The sequence below is a fragment of the Neopsephotus bourkii genome, unplaced genomic scaffold (assembly GCF_033783945.1).
Source record: "Neopsephotus bourkii isolate Nb327-2 ecotype Australia unplaced genomic scaffold, CSIRO-AGI_Nbou_v1 NB_1821, whole genome shotgun sequence".
In the NCBI taxonomy this organism is placed as follows: domain Eukaryota; kingdom Metazoa; phylum Chordata; class Aves; order Psittaciformes; family Psittacidae; genus Neopsephotus; species Neopsephotus bourkii.
Window position 1 is genome coordinate 191,111 of NW_026902294.1, and position 18,029 is coordinate 209,139.

Consider the following 18,029-nt stretch of genomic DNA (forward strand, 5'->3'; position numbering starts at 1 on the left):
TGTGCTGCTTCATTTGTCATTAACCAGCTTTTTGGAGCAGTTGCAAATGTATCTTTGCTGAGCTCTCTTTAATCAATGCTAAAGATACTAAATAGTCAGCAACAGACATCATTGGCCCCAGCTACAAGTCCCTGTTTTAGGAGAAGGTATAGGGGTGAGGGGGAAAACCAGGCAAATAGATTTGAATCATTTTCATATGTGTAGTGACATGAAGAATTTAAACTATGTAGTCATGTCTTAGAAATAATACTGAGGTCAGAGTTGCCTTTGGAGCAAATGAGAAGTCCTCTCAGAATGTGTGTGGATGTATCAGTGTCCCAGAAAGCTGTTTTCCCTGGCAGCTGGCACTGACTGGGGTCTCATGCTTTGTAACTGTGGCCTCTCTCAACCTTTCCAAGACTTTGCTCAGGGGTAGAAGTCAGCATAAAATAACCTGCAGTTGCGTGGACAGCACTGCTTTAGTTCCCTTACAACCTGGCGCAACTGTGAGCTCAGTTGACAGCTATGTTTACTCTGGGTCCTCCCTCGAACACTTTTGCTGTTCGTGTTTTCAATGCTTCACATTAACCAAAACCTGCAAAATATTTACTGTCCTGAGGTTTCATCAAATGCAACCTCTGTTTTCCATTAAGTCCCTGGTAAAAGGCTGCTCCCAAAGACCACTTGCAGCATATTACAGCATGTGATAGATTGGCTATTAGATAGCTGTAGCTGCTTTCAGCTTTTGTCTCTTGCAGAGCTCTTGCCATCCATCATGGCCATTCTACCTCACCTTCAACCCTTCAAGGAAATAAAGGCTAAAATGTATAAATTATTTTATATAGCAAGAATGGAAATACAGCTTGAAATCAGATAGCACATTCCAAGGGAGGACGCTGTGGGCTATGGTGTTACTCTTTACTATTTTGATTAAATTCTTTATGTTTGTGTCAGAAAGGCTGACTCTGCTTTTGATAGATCACTTCTGCAGGAGTTTCACTATCCCATTACTACACATCTTTATCTGAAGAGGAGAATGCGCTTGTCATTTTTCAAGTGGATTCAGCTTGAGCCATATATTGCTCAAGAGCAAGAGATATTTTGCCCAGGAATGTCATTCTGGCTTGGCTGATATATTTTGAGCTGAAAACACCAGTAGATCTGGGCAAAAGCAGTCTTGAATTCTGAATTTAGTACTGTTAGACTATGCAATTAAAGAGACTTCCTTCCAGCTCTAACCCCGTGTTGAAGATGATGTGGCCTGAAGGTAAACTGAGCATCACTGAGGTAACCAAGAGACCTTTGACAGCTGCTGCTCTTTTTAAGAACTCCATGATTGCACTAGTGGACAACCTGGCATCAAAGGTAAATATTCCTGTTGGAGAATCACCTCCAGCTTCTGATTTGTGGAGAGACTGGGTGCCCTTGCTGCACTCCTGGCATCTTGGTGCTGTTGTGGAAGGGGTATGTGGTCCATGAGACTTGAACAGTGAGCCCAGACGAGTGGGATATGTTAACATTTAGAATAATTAAGCGGTAAAGGGCAAAGTGTTCTGACTATCTTCTCAGGAGTTGTGGTAACAAAGGAGATGTTTATGGCCAACTTTTGGAGAGCTGGAATGAAGGGGGTGAAGTTTGCACTTTGGAGTCTGCTGTTTAAAAGTTTCCATGGCTAATGCTCCTTGCAGAACAGTGTTTGTGGGTCCTGAAGTTTGCAAACTAACTTATGTGATTGAGCTGTAGCTATTTTTAGTGGAGATCTTGCTGTTCTACATCTTCAGAACTTCCCAAATTTGGTGAGACCTGTCCTGAAGTCAAGCTTAAAGGGACTAAACTTTGGTGTGTCCTAGAAAAGAGAGGTTGCATAGATAAGGGTCCTGACCACAAGCTTTGTGTACTTCAGATGGTAAAACAGTGCAGAGAGATTGCTTCTGCTTGGCCATTCTGTCACCAGAATCTCTTTGAGGTGACTCTTGGGACAGTTAATACTATGTGCATGTTATTAGCAAGCTAATAATGGGGTATTGAAGCCATGCTCTGCTAGACACTGGTTATGCACAAATAACTGGGATGCTCTGCCTCCGAGTCATTGCCAGTTTGGATACGTGTCCCAGGTTCTGCTGGGGCTGGGCAGTGGGTGACAGTCACTGTTCCTGGGCTGGTGAAAACAGTCTCCTTTGGGGACATCGCTCACTGCAGTTACCAGTACTGAGATTCTTCCCTTGGGGCATGTTGCTCATTCTTCCTGTGCTTAACCTGGGACCAGAGTTGCATTTCTGGGAACCTAACAACACCTAGTGTCTGACTGTGGCTTAGACCCTGCAGGTCTGTTTGTGGGAAGCCTGCAGTAACAGCTGATGAAAACAGCTCTCTGCAAACCACATTGCACCAGTGGTGTGAGCTGCTGTGGTCTGTGGGTCCAGAGGGAGACATAACAGCACCTTATGTTTTTCTCAGCTGTTTCTGAAAAAACAACATGAGGATAGGCCTGAATTTTGTTGCATTTCAAGCTGATGGTTTCATAAAATCATGAAATGGGTTGGGTTAGAAGGTACTTTGAGTGGCTACTCTTAAATACTGACTGGGAAGCCCTTTGCCTGGCATGGCTGTGAATGATGAGCTTCTCCAGGAGCACTCTCTCACCTACGTATCTTACACCTCCCCTTTCCTTCTCTGTAACCCCCTTTGTTTGGCTCTTCTTCCTTCCATAGCTCTCTTCTTATTCAGCTTGACAGGCTTCATCTCTAGAAAGTTATAATGTCAGCACTGTGACTGAATATATCCAACACAGATTTGTCAGTCATGTGTCCTATCCCTGCTCTCATCTAAAGAGCTGTAAACTATGGAGAAGACACCTCTGAAGGAGGAGTTTGTTTAGAGAGCAATGGCTTTAAACTGCTGGATTTAAAAACCAAAGAAACCACCAAAACCTGAGGTGCCATCAGGCATCCAACTGGCTTTCAGAGCTGGGGCCTTTATGTCTCTGCATTTCAGTTCTTCCATCTATAAAATGCCATTCCCAGGCTTGACAGCCTCATGGTGCAATAATGGGAGCTGCATAATTATCCCCCTGAAGAGCTGAGGCTGGTGGGATTGTAAGCATGGAATAATCTGCTTTAGAATTTACCCTGGTAGCTGTCATTGCTGAGAGGCTTTAATTACACTGTAATTGCTCTTACAGATGATCTCCTGTCTGTGCAGGAACTTCCGATTTCTGTTTTCCAAACGAAAGCAGCATCTTGACACAGGACTCCTCTTTGTGCTGAGCTGGAAGTCACAGATCTTTTGCACTGAAGTTTGTTGTGTTTCTGAATGGCAAAGACATGAGTAACAACCTGAGCAGGCAGCTTTGCAGTGGTGGAGGGAGTTTGTTAGCAGGAATGAAGAGCTGGGAAGCAGAGGCTGTAATGTCAGTAATGAACAGGGGATGCCATTTCCCTTTGAGACAGAGGGGTGGGATGCACTTTCTTGACTTCATGTTCCTCATGATTTCTTTAATTTGTTTCATCTGTTCTCAAGATCATAGAATAATCAAATAGTTTGTGTTGGAAAGGACCTTAAAGCTCCTCCAGTTCCAACCCCCTGCCACAGGCTGAGACACCTTCCACTAGAGCAGGTTGCTCCAAGCCTCATCCAACCTGACCTTAAACATTGCCAGGAATGGGGCAGCCATCTAAGATGTTGCAGTTCTGCAGATTGAATATGGATTATTTGTGATATCCTTCTCATCAAAGGAATTATTTTCATCTTAGAAACAGATACAACACAGTGGTACTGTGGGCAGATCTGGCATGGTCTGCCATCATTCTGATGTTACCCTGTTGCTAACACTGGGATAGGTTTGTCCTTAAGGGTGACTAATGTGTGGGTGAATATTAGCTGAATATTAGCAAGAGGGGATGGGCAGAACTGCAGACCATTCACCTCCACTGCTGCAGCCTCTTTCACATCTTCTGAGTTGAGTTGTAATTCAGGGAGTTCTCTGTATATCCTGCATTTTCCCTAAATAGCTTATTCCCCATCACATAAGAGACTTGTTCTAGCAGATGAACAACCTGGCCTTCACTTTTTGCCATACAACTGAGAGATTAAAATACAGAGCTTATAAATTGCAGGCATCAGGTCCAGTAAACTCCTACTCTTCATCAGTTATAGCTGCCATGGCCACATCAAAACCACTTCAACGCTGATGTGAAGTTCTGAAAGGGCTGCTTCTGCCTTCATAGCTTGACACCCAGTGTCTGAGAGCGTGAAAAGCAGTGATGACAGCATGTTCCCATGGCACAGCCCAGCTCTGCAGCTGAAAGGAAAATCATCACCCACACAGATGGCACGTTCTGGGAGCTGGTAGGAGACTGTCGAGTGAATAAAGACCTGTGTGAACTTTCTTATCTTCAGAGCAGAGAGAATTATCAGGAGGAAGACAAAAAAGTTACTATGTAAATCTTATCTTAAAACTCTTTTAATTGAACCAGCATGTTATTTTTCACCATTCTTTCCTTTCCATTCTGTCTGTGAGGTAGCAAACCTCACACAGACCAGAGCTGACATTGCTGCCTGTGCCCTGGGGAAGCCTTGTCCTCAGTGCTCCTTCCTTTCCTGAGCCCACCACTCTCTGAGGATCTGAAAGGCAGAGCAGGATGAAGAGAGCACTGACACACTGCCCACAGGCTCAGCTGGTTCTCTGGGAGCAGGGCAGTTTTCTGCACTGCATCCAGCTTTGCCTCAGTCTCCCTGTAAGGAAAGGAGCCAGACAAGACCGTGACAGAGCTACCCCTGATGCACTTTGTGGGGAGAGATGAAGTCGCTGGGGGAGAAGGGATATGATGTGAGAACATACATTGTCCACACGTACTTCTGTCTGCCCACATGCTTCCCATATCTACTTACACACTCCTGGGTTGCAAGACAGGGATGCTGCCAGCACTTGAAGGGGTGGTTGGCTTAGATTTTACCCACTCTCCTTGGTGCCATATATTCCTGCCCTAAGGACAGCCCTCCAGGAGCAAAGCACAGCCTGATGCTACTGATTGCATGCTTAAAAAAGCAGGGAAATGTTCCAGTCCAATACCTTCCCCAGAAGATCCAGTGGCTCATATCGATTTCTAGGATACGAGTTTGCTTTTCCAAGGCCTCTGTATCTTAGCCTGTTCCGTACCCACATTCAGCCTATTCACACTTCTTAGTGAGCAGCAGCTCTGTGGGCCTGTTGTTAGGGCTGGTTACCCAGGATTAGCCAGGAGAGTCAAGGATGGTCCTGTTTCATCAATACTGCTAAAGGCAAAATAGCAATTTGGGGCCATTCATATTATCCTGAGATTAAGTGACCTAAAATAATAGAAAATAGGGCTAAATCAGACAAATCATAGAAAATAGGGCTGAAAGGGACTTTGGGAATGCACCTAATTCATATCCTATTTGAGGACAGCTCTGCCACTTATCTTCTCTTTGCAAGAGGTTGTTCAGGTTGTTCCTCTCTAGCGCAGGAGGTTTCCTCCCTTTCCACATGCATCTCACTCCCATTCCTTCTTTACCCAATGCATTGGTTGAATTTTATACTGTAGGAAAAGCTTCTTTGTCCTAAACCTGAATGTTTGCTTTTTCTTCATATCTACCCTTCAAACACATCACATCTAACATCAGGATGCTTCTGTTGCTTCTCAGTCCCTCAAGACTCAAACTGTATTTCCTCTTGAGTCACATTTTCTGGGGTTTTGATCTTGCCTGTTCTTCCCTCAACTGACTCACCACCGTTCGCACCCCGCTGGAGCTGCAGTGTCCCAAACCAAAGGTGATGTGCCCACACGTAGAAACTTGCTGGGTTTTTTGTCTTCCAGTTTTCCTCTTCCTGTGCCCCTTCTTTAGAAAAATATGAACTTGGCTCACGCTGAGCTAGAGCTTGTAGTTCTCTCTTTAGCATGAGTGTAAATCAGGTTTTCCTTCTTTTTATTGCAGAAGTATTTCTGCCTAAATGTGAGCTTTACATTTGTCCTCACCAAATTAAGCTTTTTTCCTTTTTTTTTTTTCCAAACCACTTCTCCCATTTGTTAATGCTGTGGGTTCTTGCACTCTCAAGCTGTGTATTGTCTCAAGATTTGGCACCCACATTGTTCTGCTTCATTGGAATCACTGTTGAAAACATCAGGCAGTCCTAGACCAGAAGAGGCACTGGAGAACCCAGGGGTTTCCCTTTTGAGAAGGAGCCTCTGTTTGCTTAGAGCACTGTTACAGATGGTTTCACAACCACATTTCATCTGGTCCAGGGGAAAATTGCTGAAATTTCATTCTCAATTGTGGCATAAAGCCACTAGTCCCTGTTCAATGTTCTTTGCTGCCTGCAAGTTCAAGGGTTGCAGAAAGAGGAACTCGCATGCTGATGATGGCTTGTGCTTGTCCTGTGGAAGGTGTGGTCTGGAAGTAAAATGGATTTTGCCCCATACATGGTAGTGTTCAGAGAATTCCACCATTCAAGCCTGGTGGTACAGTCTGTAGAAGATTTCAGTCAGCATAGTTTAAAAGCTATGGAGTAATCCATGCTGCTTTTAGATGTTGATACTGGGAAAGCCGTATCTGACAATCAGGACAATGAATTACATTGGGCTTTCTGTCTTTCATGAAGCTTCTTGTTATCATTTGTCTACAGAGGAGGAGGATGTGGAACTGGTTCTGATACATAGCCAAGGTCGGTCAAACTCAACAGTGTAACACGTGGATCCGCAACAGATGCACTGCAGTGTGTGAAGGGGAGGAACATTTTATGTGCCACTTGTCTCATTTCTGTTCTAACCTTGTAATTCCTGTTCAGTGGCCAAACCTCCCTCGGGTGCTGGGTGCACTGACACCTCAGTGTTTCCATGAGCAGCAGCTGTGCCTGCAGGCACTCTTCTCTTTCTGACGGAACCTTCTTTGATGTGCCCCTCAGGAGCCCTATTACGTCCGTTGCATCAAGCCCAACGACAAGAAGTCACCGCAGGTGTTTGACGAGGAGCGGTGCAGGCACCAGGTTGAGTACCTCGGCCTCCTGGAGAACGTGCGGGTGCGGCGCGCCGGCTTCGCCTACCGCCAGACCTACGAGAAGTTTCTGCACAGGTAGGAGGGGTGACTCCATCCAGCTCTTAGTAGGACTCAAGCTCATGTGTTGGAGTGAGGTGTGGGATTTGACTGTCTCCCCTCGAGTGAAGAGTAAGTCTCGAGTCCTTTGGGCTCTCAACTTGTGTGACTGAGTGTGGTAACATGGGTCTGACAGGGACTCTGCTCTCCTTTTGTGGCAGCAGATGTGTGTAGAGGCATGTAGAGGCTTCACTTCTGCTAAACTCCATTTGCTATATTACTCTCTGCAGCAGGAAAGGGTACTGAAGTTCTTTCCCGGAGCATAACCCTCAAACCAGAACTGATTAACATTGTCTAATTGTTGCAGAGAGACAGACAGACACTATGTGTCTTGGGAGGTGCTTGATGATGCACAGTGACGAGTGCAGGAGAAAACCTCTGGACTTTAGAAGTGAAATTCTGAAGAGGGATAGCAACATGACCCCAGTAAAACATGGCTTTAATACTTCTTGCCCTCTTAATTCCTACCAGACTTGTGACAGATGTTTTAGATTGAAATTTGTCTTGTGGCTTCAGTGAATTAGCCTGGGTAGTGAGAATTCCACCTTGTGCTGATGGAATAGTGAATTGAGTTTTCGCTTCTGTTGTGGAATCAGGTGAGAAAAAGGCTGTGAGTGTAGAAAAACATTAAACTCTTTGAGCAGGTGGGATGTCATGCATTAGAAACAAAGTGCAGCTGAAAGATCTTTTGTTGTTCACAGTGGAGATTTGCCTGGATATTCATGATACCTGAAGTGGAACGAAAGGGTCTGGCTCAGTAAATACAGCCTGCACGGCTGTGTATCAGCTTTCTTCAACATCATGCAGTGGTTAGAGCATGCTTTCACCCTCACATGTGGAATTCATTACAACTTACTCTTCAGATTTGTGTAATTACTATTAATATAAACAGCTGCTTTGTTTTTAATGAAGGTTTGATGAGCTCCTGTAAGCCAAAGACCAGAAGTCATGTTTACAGCCTGTAAACCAAATTAGCCCATGGCAACTGGTTCAGCTTTCAGGCTATTGTAGCATTTGTTCTACTGGACCCTGTAGTGGGATTAATCATCTCCAGTGTGAGGGATCAGACACTGTATTTGCATATCATGGTATTGCCTTTTCTAAGCTAAAACCCAATAAATAACAGTCTCTTGGCCTGGATATTGGGTTTATTTTCACCAGAATTCTTTGTTCCTTGTCTTTGGATGAGAAACCCTCTTACAGGGGCTGGGGAGATGATCTGTGGGACAAGCTGTACAGTTTGAGTGGTTTGTGAACTGAGATCACAGGGGATCTCTGTTCCTTTATATTTAACATGCTCACTGGGAGACTGGGAAAGTGGAGGAGGCTCCAGGCCCTTCAGCTCTGGACTCCTGCATTGCATCAGTGGCACATCTTAAGACAGATCCACAGTCACTCAGTAAGAGGTGATTTTACATCTGTCAGTAGGAAATGAAGCAAAGCCCAGCTAAGACCATACTAAATGTCCTTTTCAAATTTCGTTTGAGCTCTGTGTGCACCACTCTGCCCTGGCCAGTTTGTAGGAAGTAAAGCCCACATATATTTTTGTTAGACCAGGAGATGTTGTGTGTTCACTTGGTAACTACATCTTCCAATTGGGTGGAATGCACATCAGGGCCATGTGTCTTAAATAGATGTGCTGCATTTTATGGGTGTATATATATATGCATAATATATAGCTTACTATCAAAAAGAAACTGATTGGGTATCAGGAAGGGGTCTGTGTATGGGGCAGGGGGAAGGATGGCGCCTGTGAGGCATCTGCAGCCATGGCCACAGGCGAGTGTAATCCAACACCCCCACAGCATCCACATGCCTGTTTCCAGGCTGTGTTGAACATAGCACATAAAAGACACCAGCTATCTGTGACCTGTGAAGGAGGAAGAGAATTTCCTATCTCTTTTGGGCAGGTTGTCAGGTCTGTAACATCTTCCTCATCTTTTTCTGGCCCCTGTGGGCTTGTGCTGCTGCTCTGCTTGTCTTTTTTTCCCCAGTGTAACTGTCTTAAGGTGGAGGATTTTCCCAGTGAATTAATTATTGCAGGAACATCATTCCTGGTGAGAATAGGAAAGAGAAACAAGTGGAAAATATTTATGCCCTGTGTGTGCCTGTATTTGAATGAAGGAATGCTTCTGCTAACCAGGTATAAACACAAAATCCTCTTTTGTGAGTCTGAAGATGTTTTTTAAGTACTCCTGTTCTAGTAACCAGTAAGATCCCTTGTCTACGTGGTGTAACTATAACACTTTAGATGGTGTTCCCTGCATAGGCACCTCCTTTTTCCCCACCCCCTTCAACAGCTTATTCCAGAAGGCTAATTTGATGAATGAAAACAGCAGGGTGATGTTATTTCCATTCAGGCTGATTTTAGTCCATTTAGTAACTCATTGCAGTGCACCCTCTCCCCAGTAAAATGGTTTATTTCTGCACCCATTTAATAGGAGCTGAAAATTCTGCATGTCTGAAACATTTGAGATTGATGTTTGACTTGGATTGTGGTCTTTTAAATAGAGGAGTGCTTCAGATTGCTGCATGCTTATTTTATTTAGAACAGGAATGTGGGTACTATTACAGTGAAAATGTCTATAACAGTTTTTATTATGTCCATAAATCTTACATAGAAAATTCATTGTTGCTTTGTGCCAGTGTGTGTTCACCTGATCAGCGCTTGCCAGGCTGGTAAATCATACAGAGCTAAGTGGGATCTAGTTACTCTCATGGTTGATTTGTAGTTGTCTTAGTTCCAATCTATATTCCCTCTCCCAGTGTCAAGAGGAGCTTGGAGAGTAAGGATGGGACATAACAATTACAGTCAGTTGTGGTGTTCACGACTGTGGCAGTCAGCTACCTGCTACCTTGGTAAATAACAGATGTTGTTAGAAATGTGGTGAACCAGAGAAAGATGTTAGAAATGTGAAATACCAAAGTGATGAACAAGAGAAATTCTTTGCAGGATTGTTAAATGTAGGCTTTCTGACAAGGCAGTTGATTGCAGTTGGCTGCTCCTGCACAGTATGAGCACACCAAAGCTGCTCTTCTCACCAGAAATAAATAACATTGAAATGGAATGCTGAGAGTGTGAATAAAGGAACTGCCAAACCTGCAGGAAGACAGACAGTGGTGAGGTTTGTCATGTTGCATCAGTTTGGTGTTGATGAAGTAAACTCTCCACAAAATCATGCCTTTTGTGTTCATTTTCCTTGGATTTTGAGGATCACAACTTCCTGCAGAGGATGTCTTGAGTTTCTTCTATCTATAATCAGTTTTATTAGGATTTAGATCATAATTATTTCTAAAACCTGTTGAAGGTTGGCCTTGAGAACCTCGATGACAGGTTTATATCTGTAAATCATACCTTGTAATTCCAGGTACAAGATGATCTCGGAATTCACTTGGCCAAACCATGACCTCCCTTCGGACACAGATGCTGTGAAGAAGCTCATAGAGTGCCATGGATTTCAGCACGATGTGGCTTATGGCAAGACCAAGATCTTCATCCGCACGCCTCGAACTCTGTTCACCTTGGAGGAACTGCATGCCAAGATGCTTGTGAGGATTGTCCTCTTCCTACAGAAGGTAAAGCTCCACTTACTGCATTAAATCTTCAGTTCAAGTGCCTTAAAGTGCCTGTCTCTGGATGTGGTGTGATGTGCTGTGGGCTGTAGGGCCTATCAGTTTGTCAGTTACTGCTTGAAAAACTTCCTCTTTACTGAGTGAAAGCAGCTCCTGGAAACTTGCAGGAGCTTGTATGGATGAATATGTAAGAGGGAGGCACAGTGGATGTTGAGACAGGCTTAAAAGCTGTGTAAAAGCTTAGTAGTGGATCTGTAGCTGATGGCAAGCATCAGTTCTGACGGTAAAAGTCTTCAGGGTGCAGGGAAAGGAATGGATGGGGAAGACAGAGTGAGAAAAGAGACAGGGAAAACTTTCCCCAGAGGCCATTGAGGAAGAGAAGGGACAGGATTCCCAGATGAGCATCCTCGCTGGTGTCCTTCCTGGTACAGCATGTGGTCTCCCTTGTCATACTATTGCCTTCATAATTACTGAGGTTTTTTTCAGGGCCTGTGTGAAATCCCTGTTGCTGTTTCTTATGACACAGTTAGTGCTGACAGGAATATACAAACACTGGGGCCAGATGCACGTGCATCTGGCTTTATTAAGTTTGGAGCATCCATATTATGGAGTCCCCTAATGTAAACCAAAATATACAGCTGAGGCATACAGAAAGAAGGGATGGTTTGCAGGCTACCGGCAATCACATTCTGTAAGAAACTGTAACATGCAGTAGTGGAGGTTGCAGGTGTGAGTTGAGGAGTTACAGCACAGGAACAAGTGAAAACACTGTTGCACAGGCTCTGGAAAACCTGCCTCAGCAGCTTGGGTGAAAGGGTGACAGAAAATAGAAGCCCCTTAGCATTACAAAGGGTAAGACGCCTCAGGCAATGCACATCAGGACCTGTGTGATTGGCTTTCCCCTCTGACCATGGGATTTGAGCTCAAGATCTTCCTGGTTTTACCCTTAAGCAGTTTTACGTTCTGTGACTTCAGGGCAAACACATTCTGAGTCTTTGCTTAGAAGGGACTTCTGAGCCACAGGAGTTTGTTGTGACTTGGCCAGCTCTGAAATCATGGAGATGCTTTTTGGGGCCACAACAGACAGAAGCTGGTTTTGTAACCTCAAAGCCAACATACACCAGAGGGATAAAAGTACGAGAGCTGCTTTTAGTACTTGCTGAAAACTGCGTTTTGTATGAATGTGACCTGTCTGGTAAACAGCAACAGCTTCTGACTTTCAGAGCCATGGAAATGGTTGAACTGACTCTGTCATTAGCAGGGACTGTTGAGTAGTGAAAGATTTTTAGAAACATGTTTCTTAAAATGGCATTTTTCTTTGTCAATCTTGGAAGTCAGGAAACAAAAAGACTTCTGAAACCCCTTTTGCCCACCAGAAATAGAAACTGTTGACAGATGGGTATAAAAAGTTCACAGATAAAAAGTGTACTCTAAATCTGTGCGGTTAATGTAAACTTGCACAAACTTCCTCAACCTGAATCACTTTTGGTGAAGAGACCCTGAAGCAGAATTTGCCTGCTGAAAGCTTTAATAGTTTTGTGAAACACATTTCTTATGTTTACCAGGTATTTGGTCTGATTCCTTTTCATGGAATCCCAGACTGGTTTGGGTCGGAAGGGACCTTAAATCTCCTTCAGCTCCAACCCCCTGTCATGGGCAGGGACCCCTTCCACTGGAGCAGCTTGCTCCAAGCCCCTGTGTCCAACCTGGCCTTGAGCACTGCCAGGGATGGGGCAGCCACAGCTTCCCTGGGCACCCTGTGCCAGCGCCTCAGCACCCTCACAGGGAAGAGCTTCTGCCTAAGAGCTCAGCTCAGTCTCCCTTCTGGCAGGTTAAAGCCATTCCCCTTGGCCTGTCCCTACAGATCCTGGTCCAAAGCCCCTCTCCAGGTTTCTTGTAGCCCCTTTAGGTACTGGAAGACTGAATTCCAGGTCTCTTCCCTGGAAATGGCAGCATGCTTTTCCAAAAGCTTATTCTGTCTTATTTGTTTGGAGAGCAATGGGTCTGCTCTGCGTGACCCCTCTCAAACACCTCTGGTAGGTTCTTCTGGATTGTTAGCTGCAGTTCCACCACACTCACTCTGGTTTCTCAGGAGGAGTGCCCCGTCTGCAGCCACTTTTCTGAGCAGGTTGGTCTCATTTACCTCATTCAGCAAGTTCACTGGGTCATGCCATTAATCTGGAGTCTCTCTTTTTTCCAGTGCTGGTATGAGCAAGCTAATGAGTTCCTGCTTGAATAAAGCTGCAGGGGGGACACCTTGCTCCCAGGTGACCCTGGTTTTCATATTAAATGCCTGAGGAATTGAGAGGTGACCTTTGCTGCAAGTGAAAGGTGCAGTTACTGAAGAATGATTTGGAAGGCGCAGCCTGGCTGTGCTGTGAAATGGATGACAGCTCACTGCAAGATGAGCACTGAGCTCCTCCTTCAGCTAAAAGCCACCAAACAGTGTGAGGCACAATGTAACAGCAACACGCCAGTTTCTGTGAGTCTGATGGCCTCTTCTTTAGATGGCAGCTTCAGAACTGCATGGTCTGGGCTGTGATCTGGGCTCAGCAACCTTGGAGGAGAGCAGGGCTTTTTGCCTGTATAAGTACCTGGGTAGGAATAATGGCTCTGTGAGGAACTTTGCTGCAGTGGTTTTGTCTGACATCGGACACGCTGGGTTGTAGGTAGAATAACTATAGTGCTTTTGGGGTTTCTCTTGTTCCACAATCAACAAAAGTGATGAAAATTTAATTGCTGGTGCCTGTTGTCCTGTTGCTTCCACACCTCCTTGCCCTGTGTTCTCCTCTCCCTGGAGTGCAGAGACTAATACAACTCTGCATGGAGGCATCTTCCTCTTCTGCCAAAACGATTGATACAGGACAGGTAGCACCATCTTTTTTTCCTCTTTCTCTGAGAAGTTCTAATTTGCCTGATAAAAGATCTGTGGGGAAAAGGGAAGTGCTCAAGATACTGAAGACTTTGAAGAAAGCGGAGTGTGCAGAGCTCCTTTTCTGGAGCTGAAGCCCGCTGTGGTTCACCTGTCTCTGTTCATACTGAGCATTCTTCAGCCAGGCTCTGCGGTGTTTGCAGAGTGATAGAGAGGAGCTCTTCAGAGTCCTGGAGCTTGCAACTAAAGCCAATAAACACTCGTGAATGAGGAAATGCTCACCAAACAGCTCATCAGCCAAGGAGCAGGCATTGGGTTATGTCTGTAAGTATGTAGTTAGAGACCTTGTACAGTGTTAAATCTGGAAAATGCTTCCATTTTCTTTCCACTTTCTGTGCTCTTCTGGATTTACTGTTAGATCTCATCCTCAGCAGTGTCAGCTCACTCCTGTGCTCATGCACCCGCCACGTTCTGCTGCCAGTAGATGGGGCAGTTGGAGACTGGCAGTGCTGCAAAAGGAACAATCAACACAGTACAAGATCAAATCAGGGTAAGGATGTGAAGAGGCCTTCTCTGTGCTCTGCAAACCCCCGGGCAGTTTTGCCTATATCTTCATTTCTGCTCACTACTTGCTTGCAATTGTTCATTGAAAACACACATGGAAATTTAATTCTTGCTCCTTTTCCCTTCAGTTTTGCCTATAGCAACAGAGGCTGAGTGAGTAAAACTGTGATTCCATCTCAAAGGAAAGAGTTTAAATTGATCTTTTAAAAAAATAATTGAGCCTTCTGTTGCATTTGAATTTAGGAAAAGGAAAAGACAACTGGAGATAAAATGTGGTGTTGTTACAATAGGCACTTGTGTGATAAAAACTGAGGGAAGATGTAAGGCGTAGCCTTCAAAGCAGCTGATCACAGGCTGAGCTCCAGGAACGTTTGTCTGCACAGGAATGATTTTAAATGGAAGAAGAATCTGCATTTAGCAGTTCTGTTTCTTGGTAGCTTTAAATGTCTACATTTCGTTAAACGTCTTCATTTCTAATTACATATATTAAGGGCTTTATTGCTGTCATACAAATCACAAGCCTTTCAAAGAGAGATTCAGTAATTATCTGAAGAGCTTCATCACGTGAGTAACCCTTAACCCTTAACATGATGCTGGTTCCTTTGTTTAATGATGATAAGAGCTGGCTGCTTATGAGTTTGGTTAAATTGAATTAAAACTGACTTCCAGTGGAAGGAGATAATTTTACTTTCCTTTGTTCCACATCTCCTAAATGGCTCCTCCTTTAGATTTATCTTCAACGCTCCTTTTTTTTCTGTGATCAAATGTTAGTGAGATTCTAGGCTGTCATTTTAGTTCAGATCAAAGCCAGTCAGTAAGCAGATGTGATTTAACTGTGGCAACTTGCTGGCTCCAGGAGAATTTACCAAGTGAGAGCTGTGTCCAGTATTAGCAAACCCATATGGCAGTGAAGACGGCACTGCTGGAGTCAAATCGAGTGGTTGTTTTAGGAGCACCAGCTGAGAACATCCCTGCATTTTGTGTTCTGCATTTGAGTTTATTTACTATACTTATGGTCTTGCCATCTCTATGATCACCTTCATGAATGCAAATGGAGCAGCTCTAATGTTAATGATGAAAATAAAATCAAATAAAGCTGCCATAAACCTCCTTTGCTTTTTTCTGCCCTTGGAAACTTTCCCACAGATTCATTAGCTTTGCAGAACAGTGCTTTGTTCAAGGAAAAGAGCCCAGCCAGCACGTGCAGAATGCAAAGATGATGCATCTTGTCAATATAATTTAGTGCACTATTTCAGTGTAATTTTATCAGAGCACTACAGCTGCGGATGGTAATCGCTTCACTAAATCTCTGCTGCCTAATGCAGAGGAAGCAGCACTTGTCCCTGCCAGAGCTCCCAGAAGCCCTCCCAGCCCTGGGGGTCTGTGTGGTGCAGCCAGACAGAGCCACACGCCATGGTTGTCCCACCGTGGCCGCGTGCTATCTCCATCCCATCCCCATGCAGGGTCTGCAGCAGCTTCAATCCTAAGAGCTGTCACTCGCAGCTGCAATTTCCATGGCAACATTCTCCAGCCGCAGCAGGGAAGAGCAGAGAGAGCGCCATGGCTGACTTGTCATCATGTAATGTTTCCCCTGCCCTTTCTTCTCAGCCCTATGAGTCCTTGAAGCACAGTGCGGGAAGAAGCACTGACCACAAAGGGAAGCTTTTGCTCTGACAAAGAAGGCGTTTCCATGTCTAATTATGAATGGGTAGTAGCAATCTGATGTGGGTTTCGTTCAGTGACCCAAATAAAAGGTGATGCAATGTGTTTGCCATCCAGACTCGGGCATTGACCATCATGAGGGAATTGTGAAGTTCTGAATATAAGTGGAAATAGGTATATAATTCCATGTGGATTTGTAGTGTGAACTGAGGCTGTGATCTTGAGAGGTTTTAGCAGGGAGAAGTTGCTCCTTCCAGGGGAGCAGTGGGTGTTGTGAAGGACCAAGTAAAATGGAGAGCTGGATGTATCCCCTGTGTTGACAGTGCCAGTTGCTTTATGACCAAGCTGATCTCTCAGCAGACTGATGGACTGCTTCTCCCATGCTGCTTGCCTCCCCTCATGCAGGGCTTCATGGGCGTCTGCCCCATCCCCTCTCAAGTCCTCCCTTCCCATGCAGAAGAAGCGTCCTAGCTTACTTAACTGCTCCATGTTTGGAGTTTGTTCTTTGCTTCTGATTGTCCTTGTGGTCTTTACCAGCAGTAAACACTGAAGATGGTGAAATGAAAAACTGTACCTGGAGTTTTCATGGGGTGAGAGAAGGTTCCTGCCTTCTAATAGCATCAGTGTTGTTCTGGTCATCACGTTTACTTCCCTTTGGTAGTTCTCTCCATCTGTTCATCTAAAGCTGCCTCCTTTCTCCCAGCATCTTCCTTCCCTGTTCATTGTCAGACGCAAGATATTCTGTAGAGTGCCACCATGATGGAGCCATGGGGGGGTGAGTGCCCTTTGTCAGGACAGTGCGGCACTGCCAACAGGGCACTGCTAGGGGCACCAAATGGACCTGAAAACTCACATGAGTGGGGTGGTGAAGGGTTGTCTGGAGGCTTTCAGGCTGAGCTGCAGCAGCAGCAGCTCAGATTTGGCCTCCAGGAGGGTGGGAGCAGCAGCACATTGGCTGCAGCCGCTGTGGAGCAGTAGAAGGTGCTGTAGCAGAAAGCCCAGTGGCTCTGCAGCAGCAGGGCAGGAGCGTGCACGGGGCTCGCATGTGCCACTTGCTCACAACACCTCCTTTGTGTGTTACTGGGCACGTCCTGTCAGTCCAATCTCCGGTAGGACCCTTCTCACTTTCCTGGCTTACAGAATATTGTTTCTCTTAAACAGAGCTATAGAATGTTTTTCAGCTGAGTCATGTGAAAAGAGAAAATAGCTTTTAGTAAATGAAGCAGCTCTTCCCACTCGCCGTTTACATGCTCTGTAATGTGATCTGTGAGAATGGGGAGGCTTTGATTTAAACCAATTTGCCTCAGACCTTTGCTGGAATGTGAACTGGTTTGAACTGGGAAAACACAGATCACAAGTCATGGGTGGACAGGGTGGTGGGTGCTGCGGGTGAACATCTGCTGCTCCATCCTATCGTGCTCTGCAAGGAGGTGGGTGACCCCTTTCAAAAGGCAATCATAAATAGTCTGATTAAAGCCTGCTTCAGCTTTGAGCAGTTAGAGTGCAGTGCCTCCAAGGAGCCTGGGGCAGCCCTAGTGCAGCTTCTGTGCTGCACTATTAACTTAAATATTTCATAACCTTTCCTGTTTGAGCTCCTTTAAAGCTGTGTGGGAAGGTTCACGCCTGTGTGAATTTCTAGCTGGGTTTTGGTTTATTCTTTGCAGTTTGGATGCCTAGAGGGCAGCTTGTGCTAGGGCAGCATGAAATATTGATCACGCAGCAGCTCAGGCTAGTGTGAAGGAGGCCCAGTGGGAGGAGGTGTGCTGTGTTCCAGCGAGCATGAAATAGTTTTCCAAGGTTTAGTTAGTTGCAGAACTGCTCAAAAAAGGTAACCCTGGTATTTAATTTAGATGAGCTGGGTTTGTTTGCTGCATGATGGGCATTTGTTTGCTCCCTCATATGTTTCACTTGTATGCTGGGTGGGTTTTCTTCCCCCCATGCAGAGATTGCAGCATTTAGGTCAAATGTAGATTATCCCTTTTGCCATGGAAGAAGTACAGCGAGGTGATCTCGGCATTCCAGGCTGGCCTGCTGGTTTTCCCTGTGCTCTGCAGGGCCCATGTGCTTGTTTTCCATTCTCTCTTATATTGTTTTCAGGGGGAAATTTTCTCTGGAGGGGGCATGGCAAGCATGTGAGCTGGTGAGGGCACAGATGAGCCTGGGCTTACAAAGGAAATCACCAAGGCAGGAAAACAATCAATTTTAAAGATATTTGTACCCAATTCTTTGGGAAAAGTTTGTTCTCTTTGGCTTTCTTTGGGAGGCGCTG

At 45.1% G+C, this 18,029-nt stretch overlaps 1 protein-coding gene across 3 annotated transcripts in view; it reads left to right on the plus strand.

Moving 5' to 3' along the window:
* MYO1D (myosin ID) overlaps positions 1-18,029 on the plus strand; it is a 110,083-nt gene that overhangs the window by 39,619 nt on the left and 52,435 nt on the right. For all 3 annotated transcript variants that reach the window (XM_061343195.1, XM_061343197.1, XM_061343196.1), the window contains 3 exons: positions 1,212-1,344; positions 6,902-7,068; positions 10,458-10,665. In XM_061343195.1, the coding sequence (XP_061199179.1) occupies positions 1,212-1,344; positions 6,902-7,068; positions 10,458-10,665 (508 nt within the window). The remainder of the gene's footprint in view (positions 1-1,211; positions 1,345-6,901; positions 7,069-10,457; positions 10,666-18,029) is intronic.